At 36.9% G+C, this 12,384-nt stretch overlaps 1 protein-coding gene across 1 annotated transcript; it reads right to left on the reverse strand.

The window, feature by feature from the left end:
- Positions 1,036 to 6,104, reverse strand: LOC18793711 (protein SMAX1-LIKE 4). Its single transcript, XM_020554964.1, has 3 exons — positions 4,105 to 6,104; positions 2,924 to 3,131; positions 1,036 to 2,771 (listed from the first exon to the last, which is right to left on the reverse strand). The coding sequence occupies exons 1-3, from the start codon at positions 5,457 to 5,459 to the stop codon at positions 1,158 to 1,160; spliced, it is 3,177 nt and encodes a 1,058-aa protein (XP_020410553.1). The 5' UTR covers positions 5,460 to 6,104; the 3' UTR covers positions 1,036 to 1,157.

Here is a 12,384-nt window from a genome sequence, read left to right on the forward strand (position 1 = left end):
TTGTTTTCTTCAAAGAGTACTTTTTTTTTCTTTTTGGTTATATTGATATTAAAAAGGATGATCTTTCGATCCATCCGAATCGGAACATAATTTCCCACCCTTCTTCGCCACTTAAGTTAGTTTTAAATTGTAAAGAACCCATTAGTGTAGTGGTTTAGAACAATTACTTCTTTAGAAAAAGTCTTAAGTTCGAGTTCTAGCATCCTTGAAATGTGAGAGAGTTTAGTGTATATATAAGTTTTCTTCACATTTTATATAGTTAAAAACTTAAAACTATTTACCATGGACACAAGAAACTAATGACTCATTTGGGAATGCTTCTTTAGGAAGTACTTCTGTTTATAAGCGCTTCTAGCCAAAGTGCTTATATTATAAAAATGTTAAAATTTTCATAAGAAATCCGAGAGTTTTCTGGAAAAGCACTTGAGACTGCTTCCTAAAGAAACACATACTAAGTGCTTCTCCATAAAGAGTTTCTAGATTCATAAGCACTTGTCAAAAGCTCTCAGAAGCGCTTTTGTTTATCAGAAAACGCTTGTACCCCTTCTAGAAGCATTTCCAAAGAGACCCTAGGATTTTCGGCCTCCTCTATAACCTATTCTTCTGAGAGATTTGGGGACTAAACGAGTTTTGGTCCTCGGGAGCTTTAGGCTTTAATGTGTGAGAAAGGTTCGAGAGTATTGGGGTTTTGGGTTTTGAGGTTAAAGAGTTGTTGGAAATCTTTGCAATTGCTTTTGCTTATTGGGTAAGAATACCCCCAAAAAAAAGTGTGTTCCTTCTTTCTCTTTGCATTTCTTATACTTCTGCTGCATTGTTTGTGTGTTTTGTGTGAATCTTTTCACAATAATATATATTTGAAATCTTTGAATTATTTGCTATGAGAGCACAAGAAACTATGCTTTTGGTGATAATTGCTATGCTTTTGGTGATAATCTTTGGTCCTTATAATTTGGTGAAAAATAAAATGAAGTGGGAGAACAAAATTAATTAGTTTGCAGTGGAAGATGGAAAAAAAAATGGAGAAAACAGTGTGAATTAACAAGGAAAGAAAAAAAAAAAACCCCACATCCTATTTAGAAAATTAGCAGTTGTTACAGAAGCAGACAATATGGCTAGTTTTGTTCTTGAGAGAGGCATATATAGAATATAGCTCCCACTCAAGAAATTTGGATTTTCTTAGGAAGACAAGAACCCAAGAAACCCTCCAAAATGCCTTCTTCTTTGTCACCCAAACAGAGCCTTACAAGTATACCCTCTTTCCCGCTAAGTTTAACCGCCCTCAACCTTGTTTGAAAAATGTCTTTCAGCCATTTCTCAAACAAGCTATTGGGAAAATAACCAGATCCATTACAAATCCCCTCTAACACCCTCTTATCCACACTAAAACTAACCACGTTATGCTTCCCATATACCTCTTCAAAACACCCTTCAATCTTGGACATGAAGAGCTCGCTTATCTCTCGATCTCTAGCCGGACTTCGATTGAAAACGAACATGTTCTCGATCGATTCGAGGAACCCATGTGGGGTTTGGAGATCGGTGGTGGTTTCGCGAGTCAAGTCACTTGAAATGGGACTCAGCTCCCCTGCTTTGTCTTCGATTTCATCATCCTCTCCAGCCATGAGGTTGAGATCAAGGGTGTTGAAGCTTGATTGCCTTGAGAAGTCCTTCTTGCTATTCACATTCTCAACAGCAACCACACTTTGATCTTCCTTCTCTTCAATTCTTGGAGTCTTGGTCTTGATTTGTAGCTCCCACTCAGCCTTTCGCTTGTGATCGAAGTTAACTCCCCCAAAACTTGGACTAGTACTATGTTTTTCGTCAACCTTCAATGTCATTTGGATTATAGATTTCAGGTACTTTGCCTTGTCTTCATATCTTGTGGAGTCACCCTTAGTCAAGATGAATATGGCTTGGCCTAAATTCCCTTCTCTTCTACTGACTTCTCCGAATTTTCGTGTTTCAAAACCATCAGCTAAAAATTTCAAGAACTGGGTGTCAGCCAAGTCAACATCTTCTACCAGCACAACAAGTTTCTCATTGGATTTCAAGGCTCTTCCTAGGACTTCTGCTCTTGGGTTCATCTCATTGTCTCTTTTGTTCATGTTGAAATGGAGAAGTGAATCAGTAGAACCCATAACTAATTCTGCAATTGCCTGCGCCAACCTTCTTTTTCCAATCGAGTCATTCCCCTGAATCAGCAACCAAGTCTCCTGCCGGGACGATTTGGAGTCAATGATGGCTTCTACTATTGAAGGAATGGATTCTGATTGCCAAGGAACATTCTCTTTCAATAGCTTACACATGTCAGCTCTCTGCATTGTTCTTTCACTTCTTTTTCTTTCCACCGATTTCCCTGAATCAGAAAACACAGAGTTTCCAAGAGCAAGGGTGATCTTTACTTCCTTGCCTTCAGTGCTTTTCAGAGAATCCAAACTTGGTTCCGCCACTTGATTTTTTTGGATCCCATTATCGAAATTGAACTCAATTGTGCACGATTGTTGTCTCCTGAATCGAGGCACGATATTAGAGCCATGGGTGAGGTCTGAAGCTGGATCATGACCAAAGGAGATTGAATTCAAATCCCGGGAGACCCCATTTCGGGTAGACCACCAAGGGTATGTTGAAGCATAAGAGTAGTTCTTTCCAACTAAGCCTTGATTGTTGTACAAATTAGCAGAGCTCAAATGATTCTGAACTGTATGCCTTCCTTGGTGCTGCAGACTGTAACATAATCTGTTCCACTTTCTCCTCAACTCAGCCACTTCATCCTGAAAATTATAATGACATATCAGAATTAAATTAAAGAAAAATAATAATAAATCAATCTTGCTGGCTCAGTTATCACTAGATTTTCATTTTTTCTTTTTCTAAAGTTGTGATCCATAAGTCAAAAAGTTCTTTCACAAATGTGAAATGGTACCTTTTGACGGGCTTCGGTGCCATGTGGTTGCAGCCAGGCAGGCAATTTCTGCTGGCCAGATTTCAGCTGCTGAGCTTCTTTTTCATAATTTGAAGTGCATTCTTCACAGCAAGTGATGTTGTGATCTTGTTCATCCTTTCTGTTGAATGGTTTTGGTTCTAGCACTTCAGATGGGCTCTGAGAGAAGATTATTCTCGAATCATGGACACTGTCAAACATATAAAATGCAACACACATCAGCTTCTGTAAATAGCAGCTTCATTTATCAATGCTATATCAAGATCAAGTATTTAATTAATATGAAGCAGCTATCTAAAACTAAATAAAAAGAATTCTATTTTGCTAATACAAAATATAACTGTTTGAAGAACATGCTTGATAAAGAATATAGTATACAGTGGACAGATGCAATTATCTCGAGAAAAAATTAGCTGCAATGGGGATAACTCAATAATGCTATGCCACATGGAAGTGTTATCACGCGTGTCATAGTGCTATTAGTTGGGGATAGCAATGCTAACCCTGTTTCATGGAATTCTTTCTCCATTATCTCAGACGTCTGTACACCTTTGTACTTTTATGTTAGTTTTTTTTTTTTTTTTTTTTTTTGCCCCTTGTCAATGAGGACAAATTCATTTAACTGAAAAAATATATATTTTTTGCTTTTAAGTAACTATAATGCTCTTAAGGGTTCTCCAAAATAGTTTGCTTAGTTAAGTTGGAACTTGCAGAGTCCTATTCCTTCAAGTAAGACAACCAAAATAAACAGAAACTGCTCTTTATTTTGAAATGTAAACAGGGTTTCTGATTTTTTTGTTTTTGTTTTTGTTTTGTTTATTAAAGGTGAACAAAAGAAAAGGAAAAAAAACAGACCTTGTAAACTTTTTTTTTGTTTTTTCCATCTTAAACATCTATCAGTGAAAACTGTAATTTTGATCAGTAGCTATATACATCCTGACAAAACAACGAGAAAAGAAAAGGACACTGGTTCGTTCGTATATCTGTCTCCCTTTGTCTCAGTGGTTCTGGTTTCATGCAGACCATGTAACAGAATAGTACAAAACATTAAAGCTTCAAGAACTGATCTATGGAGGACTTATGCATCATCTATCAATAACAGACATGAAATAATAATAATAATAATAATATTAAATACAGTAGAGCAAGAGATGATGATTTACCTGGAACCATGGAGGCTCAAACCAAGTCCACCTGATGGAACAGAAACAGCTTGAAGACACCATTGGATCTCAAGAGGTGGTTGCCTCATTTGGCACCTCATGTATGTCTGGTAACTTGCAGTTGCCATCAACCAAACCTTTGGCTTTGAGCTTGAGTTTGAGCTATTTTCATAGTCTGAGACCAACCTTGAAATTTCTGCAACTAAATGCTCAACTGGGCTATAACCAGTTGAGGCTTGATCTCTTCTCTCATCATCATTAATAGTCCATTTCAAGTCTCCTGTGTAAATGATAGCACCTCCTCCTCCTCCTCCTGCTGCACCTCCACCTGATGCAAGAGATGAGTCTATTTTTCTTTTCAGCTCTGAAAGATTTGCTTCAACATCTTCTCTTTTCATGAACCTCAGAGAAACTGGTGAGAATTGGAACTTGATGAAATAGGTTGATTTCAGTTCCTCAGGAACTTGTATGCCTCTTTCTATCCTCCCCATGACCTCAGAAACAAGGCCTTCAGTTATGGACATAGAATCACCAACTATCACAGTGTTCCTCTTCTTCTTCCTCAACAAGACCTCAAACACCAACTTGATATCTTCCTTATAAGCAGAGTGCTCTGTGGAAGTAGTAGTGGTACTGGTGGGGTTGATCAATGAAAGTTTTGTCTTTTGTGGGGAAAAAAGAACTGGGTTTTGCTCACAAGTGTAAGACAAGAAATGGGTTTGCCAAAAGTTACCAGGAATATTATTATTTTGATGATGATGATGATGATGATGATCAGTGGGAGGAGAAGGTGAACAAGGAGAAGAGAAAACCCCACCAGAGCTACTATAACACTGAAAAACAGAAGAGGTTGATGTGTCCTCTAAGTTGTTCTTGACATTAGTGCTAGAGAAACCAGCTTCTCTCATAACCCTGCTGACACTTGGGTCATCAAGGATGGAGATGATAAGCTGCTCCAACTCAACTTTGATGGTTAAAAGTGGCTGCTGCTGCTGTTGTTCTATGCAGCCCCTTCTCTGGTGGGCTTGTGCTCTCTTGAGTGCTGCAATCAGAGCATTGGAGAGAGAGGGCTGGCCATGGAGCAGAGGGCCAGGAGTTGTTGGGAGCCTGTTGAGAGCCACATTGAAGCAAAGCTCAAGAGCTCTGCATTGGAGAGGATGAGAAGTTTGGTGTGGCTGAGATTTGAGACAAGCCCTCCTCAAAAGACTGGTCCTTGAGCTGAGCAAAGTGGCAGCCACATGAAGAGGAGTGACCTGAGCATGGCCTCTCCTCCTTGCCAAGCTGAGAGAGTGCTTCAAAACTGAAGCAGCCTCCGCTGTGAGGGTCTGCTGAACCGCACAAGTTCCTGAGCGCATCACTTGACCAAAACCCACCCCCCAACCCACCCCTTAGTTTGTGACAACTTATCTTCAGAACCAGAATATCACTTAGTTTCTTTTTTCCTTCTCTTATAATCCCCCTCTTCCTCAACACCACCCCCACCAACTATTAACCTGAGAAGAAGAAGCTAAGGAAAAAAAATGGAACTTTGGAAGGCTTCAAACTACTATCACACCACCAGCTCAAGTAGAAGTAGAGAGAGAGGGAGAGAGAGAGAGAGAGAGAAAGAGAGAGAGAGAGAGAGATAGTGAGTTTTAGAAAGAAGAGCTTTCAGCTGATAGAAGGGAGTTTAGTTGAGCTTTAGAGAAAACCAGGCTAGACTAGGCCACCTTCTTTATACTCCCTGCTCCTGAGTTTTCTTTTTATTTTATTACTATTTATCTTTTCTTTTTTTGTGATTAGCTTTCGTTAGCTTTTCATTTCCACTCCATTGCTTCTTTCTCTCTCTTTTGTTCAGAGTTAACAGTACTGCGCCATCTTTTTATCACCCATTCTTATGTCATTAAGATTATTGTTTTTGGAGACAATTAGTATAAAAGAAGTAACTTTTTATAATCATTTTCATCTGTTGGGACTTGCAAATCTCAATATACATGGTAAGTTTTAATGGCATATGATGCACTTATATATATATATATCTATATATCAAATAATTTTTCCCTCATTCATTATGATCATCAAAAGCTGCAAAAGGGAGATTTCAATCCTACCCTCACTCTTTTTTTTTCTTTGTTACTTCAATGATAATAGTATCAATGTGCTTCATAAATATTCACAACAAGAATAAAAAAATCTTAGGATATATACTATATAGTAACAGTATCAAGCCCTTTCTTCTGCTGTGGAAGATGGTATCATTTTTATGCAAATGGGATTTCATCAAAAGGGTCCATTACATGGGATGGGACCCAAAATTCAAATTTTTATCATGGCACAAGGAGAGAAAGAGAGCTTCCCTCCTTTTTACACATCAGCCTTTGAATGGACAGACAAAGCCAGCAGAAATTCAAAAACAGTACTAAAGGGGAAAGGTGGAAAGAAGCCAGCTGAGTGTGTGATGAAAGATAAAAAAGGCCACTCTCCTATTTTATATTTATTTCATTGTTTTTCCCTTCCAAATTTTCCTTTCTCATGTTTATCATTTGTTCTTTACATGCATGACAGATATGTACAAATATTGGCTTGTTCTTAATCTTAACATAGAGAGAGAGAGAGAGAGAGAGAGAGAGAGAGAGAAGAAAAAGAAAAGGAGCCTCTCTCTTCACGCTAATCCTCGTAGAGAGACAGCATTTTATTCCCCAAGTACCCAAAAAGCAACCCTCTGTCTGCTATCCTACATAGCATTATTGCTTCTTTCTCAGGCTCTGAGGCTCTCAGCCTCTCTCTCTCTCTCTCTCTCTCTCTCTCTCTCTCTCTCTCTCTCTCTGTGTCTGCTGTGCAAACTGCAAAATTACCTTTTGTTTTAATCCCATCTCATTTCCAACCTCTCACTTATCAACTTTCATGTTTTACTAAATGAAGTTAAGCAGAACCTACAGTCTTAATAAACCAGAAGATGTGTTCACATTCTTTGTTCATGAAAGACTCACAACAACTCAAAACCTTTGGTTTGCCATACTCGTCGACCAACAAACATGTCCTGCATGCAAACAATTTACTTACCGGATAACTTTTACTTAGTCACTTTTTTGACTGGTTTTTGGTATCAACTTTTCACCACCCTTTACTGACCACTATGCTTTTAAAACCTTCTCTTATTTGTTCTATAGTGCTTGCTTTATTTTTCATTTTAAATGATTCCAGTTTGAAGCCAATTGAACTGTCTGAATTTTTTTACTGTCTGTTGTACCTCTTAGTTAAATTAATTAGTAACAGACAAAATGATCTGCTGATGACTACTGAGATTTTGCAGACCATGTTAATTAAGCTAGTTTAAACAGTAATATTGCCATCTATCTGGTTGAAATATTTTGAAAGTCTAAAGCACAGAAGCAGTAATTTACACAAAAAAGATAAATTTAAAAAAAAGGAGAAAAAAGCAAGACATATATATAGTCGAGCACTAGGCGTGCATTTCAAGAATAGCATCTAAATATGGGTGATAAAAAGGAAGATATTGAAGGGTGATTTTCCCAGTTTCTATTGCATTAAAAGGAGCCAAAGGAAACTTGCTGAACCCACCTAGCTAGCAAGGCAGGAGAGCTAGCTTCAGTTCAAAGTGTTTTGAAAGCATATTCAATCAATCTTATAAAAGATTGAAATGTACCAATATTCTAACTTCAACTGGTAATTTTTCATGAAAAGCAAACATGAGATAAAAAATTCAGTCTTTCGCTAAGATTTCAAATAGCTGCCCTGAATTAATTTTCAATTACAAGCAAAATCAGAGTAATGATAATGAACTACTATTGCAATGTGTACACAATAGTAGTACTGCAAGAGAAATGGAGCTTCATCATAAGCCAAAAGCACTTTTTGGGTCAAAAAAGTAGAAGCAGATATGGATCAAACAAGGTTTATGAGATCGAAGTTGAACTTTTGAGCTTAGTTTAACAATGAGCACCACTTTTGCAGTCAAAGTCATAGATATCGTCTAGCTAGCTAGGTTAAAATCTCATGCAAAATCCATTGGCATTTACCAAAAATAATCAAATTAACTAATTTAATACCCTTTTATCTATATTTAATTTATGACTCTTTGTCATTTACATCCTATCTCATGATTGAAAACTTCATGTGTGAGATTTTCATTCTGTGATGATAAAGATAAAAAGTTTTTAAGACAGTGAGTAATAAATGTCATAATATATGATGAGTTTGGGGCATTTTTGTCTGTTTCCATGAGCACCCACATATTTTTAACAAATGGGGCACTTCATCATATGCAGCTTTATGCAATTATTATGCTTTACATAATAATTACAGGCTCATTGTGGGGTTATAGTTCATCAATGCCCCTACCCCAAATTGAAGAGATTAATTTTAATTAATTAATTTTTAGTGAAAAAAGGGAGTGCCCAAATCATTGGAACATTATTTTTTTTCGAAGTGGCGAGAATTGAGTTTTGCTCCAGTTTGAAGAAAGGTATCCCTTTATGAGATTAATTGAGATTACGAAATTTCGTGTGTTGTATGAATGCGTCATCTTATGATTTGGTTTAGATTTTCCCTAACACGTTTTCAACAAAGCAACAAAGTATAAATTACAAGCTACACTATGTGAAACATTTTGGCCCACATGCCAAAAGCCAGTGTACCACCACGTAGGTAACTCATTTACCCATTTACCACCTGGGTAAAATGTTCCCTTTTTTTTTTTCTTTTTTTTTTTTTTTTTTTTTTGAAGTACTGAAAAAACTATTACAACGAAGATCCTCTCAGGATCTTACACTCATGCAAGTCAAAATTAACCCTATTCAGTAGATCCAACGGGAAGTTACTAAACCACATACAAGAATTTGTAATAGGTGTGCATGATATCTTCAATGATGGATCTTAAGGACCAAGGAGTCTGTATCTGTTTCTGCAAGACTTATATAAGAATCTTCGAATCAAGATCAGTATTTCGTATCAGAATTAATAGTAAACTGCCCAGAAGAAGAATTGCCCCAAATTTACAAACTGATCTTCAGGGGGAGTAAGTGGAATATTAACAGCTTGGGTAAAATGTTTCCTATTTTCAACTGTTCTTTGAGGATATGCTAGAGTGTGTTTCAGTAAAAGAGTTATTTTTTATGATTAGGATATGGGGGTAGAAAATAATTGGGTGTGTTGAGCATTTTATGGATGCAAAGAGAGTAACCAGAATTTTTCTTTCAATGATATTTTAAGGGAGTTGTTATTAGCACTCTAAAAAAGTCATTTTACACTTTTCTCGTAGAGGAACGTAAGAGAGAAATTGCACCCATAGGAGTGCCGGATTACTTTTTTGAAGAGCTCTTAGCCTATTAACAGTTCCCTACTATAATTCAATTTACTTTGTTTTTTCTTTAGGTTTCTTGACAAGCAAAGCAATGGTGCTCATGAATTCAAGTAACTTGCTCTTCCCTGATAATTGAAATTAAGTTGATCTGTTTGTCCCAAAAAAAAAAAGTGATTGATAGGGATAGCTATGGCTCTGACCTAAGACACCTAATTGGAGGGCCTCACCCAAATAGATAATAGCCTTATAAAAAAGCATGATGCAAGAAAATTCTTATTGCCAAAGGTCATTTCGAGGAAGAGACACAATACAAATTAAATCGGGTCATTGCCATAGGCTGTTGCTAGCCGATGAACAAAAATAAACCCCCTACCTTTCTGAATTCTAGATGGGAATGTGACGAAAAGAAAGAAAAAGAGAGATGAGAATGTTGGTGCATGGGGTCACACATAGACAGTGTTTGATAAGGAAAGCAAGTGGACCCTTTGATTCACGTGAACAATGCATCTTGCAAAACACGAAATTATATATGCGAAATGAATAGTGCCAGAGTAATTTCCTTAACAATCAATTATGTTATGTTATCAAATTATACCAATTATATTAGAGTTGACAATATAAACATGTTATGACCAACATGGGTTCATTCAGTTGGTATGGTGCGAGGTGTGAGTTGAGCTCCAATCGAGTTTGATACTCGTTGCTAGCAGTCCTATATTGGTGGGTAATTTAGAAAATGTCTTCTGTAATTTCATATCGGGGTGCAGAGGGGGATAATGATTTCTTGCGTCAGTCAACTAGCTCTAGGTCGCAAGTTTGCCATGGTCCTGGGTGTGGGAGTAGCCTCTCCTTCTCCTAAATTTTTCTATACCATACAGTATAAATATATTATGTTATCGGAGAATCTGGTAAGAAGTAGTTTTGAAATATGACAAATATTTGAAAGTAATCATGTTATGATAGTCACATTTAACACCTTTAAGATTTAAATCCTAATTTGAATGTGAACATGTTATGATAGTCACATCACATACTAATCGCATTTAACCCTAATAATGCATGTTGAACAAGAAGTTTGTGCATGATAAATAAGTTAATGTTTGGGAAGAATATTTATATTTGAGGAAGGGATTTGCATAGCATAGTAGATGTGTACAATTCCAGTCAAAGAGTCACAGCTGAGTGGGTGACTGAAAAAGTAAATAATAGGGAATAGAGACAGATTTTTGAAGAGGTGAAAAGAAAGCGTGCAACTTTATACAATAAATGTCTCCGGACACAAATCCTATCATATGACATGTTTATGGCTGCCTCTGCCTTCTGCCTCTGTCTCGCCTCTCTCTCTCTCTCTCTCTCTCTCTCTCTCTTCAATCCATCTTTTGCTTTTCCCCTTTTCTTTTCCAATTCCAACTCCAATTCCCCACCCTTTTTTACGTACTCACATTACATTCCAACTCCTTTGCCTCGGGGACTGCCTCCTTTATCTATTTTTCTTTTCTTTCTCATTTTCTTAATAAATAAATATGTCGTATTGTTTGTGAAATCTGTTAATGATTTGTGGTATCTCTTGCCTCAGGACCAGCTCTTTCGTCATCCTTTTCTTTTCCTTTTGAATGCCAAAATTATGGTCAAAATTGGTGTACACTATTTAGAAATTGTGAATGCCAAAGCAGCAGCTTAAGCCCTTCTATCACATATAAACTAAAAACTGAGCTGACACCTTGGATTCACAAAGAAAACCAATCTGAAATCCAATAGTCATGGAGAAAATTCTCAAAATTATGCTATATATTATTGGTAGGGCTTTGAGGGCATACATACTACAATATTACAATATAGATAACTCTAAACTATAATACAGTATTAAGATTTTATTGATACTTATTTGTTTGTATCATGGCTGACTGAGCATGACAAAAAATATTTTTCCCTTCGAAAATTTGGATTGTCATTTGCCAGGAGGATTTGTTCGACCGAGCAACCTCACATGTCAAACAAACCACAGTAGAGCCCTGCATCTGTGTTGCCGAACGACACCACATGAGGAGCGCGGAGCCCCTTGGCGCCCACTCCAACTCAACGACATGTAGGCCGATTACCCGTAAGACCCATTTTTATCCCAAGCAAAGAACTCAATGTATCATCACCTCGTGCCATGTCTATAATCCCACATTGAAATATTACAAAGGATCTCGCACCCTTTCTCTATGTATAGGGCATCGCCCCCCATGTACGTTTTCCTCATCTTGCCCTTCCTCTACCACATTACTTCTAGACTTATACATAAGCATAAGAGGTTCTCACCAAACCAGTATCATTACCCTCATCGATCCTTCCATACCTTTCATATCCAGCCTCACCAACTAAAAGGATACTTGAGGCTAAAGACATCTCACCTAAGTTGAATTTATTTTTGGACATCCACACTATCCATGCGTCAATCCCATATCAATCATGGATTCTATCAATCATACTCATATTACTTTTAGGGTTTAGTTCATGAGAAATGAGACTTGGGAATAGGAAATCATTGATTTCCCATGTTTGGTAAGTGTTACTTGATACGTGGAAAAATATAGGAAAATGGCTCAACATTAAATGCACATTTTTCATGATCATTTTGTGCCCATTAACAATTTAGAATTACAATATAACATTAAATGCATTATTATTTTTTATTTGATTTCATATGGGTATAATTGGAAAATTAAACAAACTTTGTTTTACATTCCTACGCAAACCAAATATGGGAAAGAAAATAAAGTGGTATTTCCTGGTTATTTTCCTAGCATTACCAAACATGAGAAAAGAATAATCAATTTCCCATCTCTTTGGAAAAGACATTAGAAATTATTTCCCATAAAATCTTTTTAGCAAATCAAATGAGGCCTTAGGGTATGTTTACTTACCATGAATGGGGGAAACCATGAATCGGGAAACTTAGATAAGGAATCAAGGAATTGGAATTGGACTCCTCT

The sequence above is a fragment of the Prunus persica genome, chromosome G1 (assembly GCF_000346465.2).
Source record: "Prunus persica cultivar Lovell chromosome G1, Prunus_persica_NCBIv2, whole genome shotgun sequence".
NCBI lineage: Eukaryota > Viridiplantae > Streptophyta > Magnoliopsida > Rosales > Rosaceae > Prunus > Prunus persica.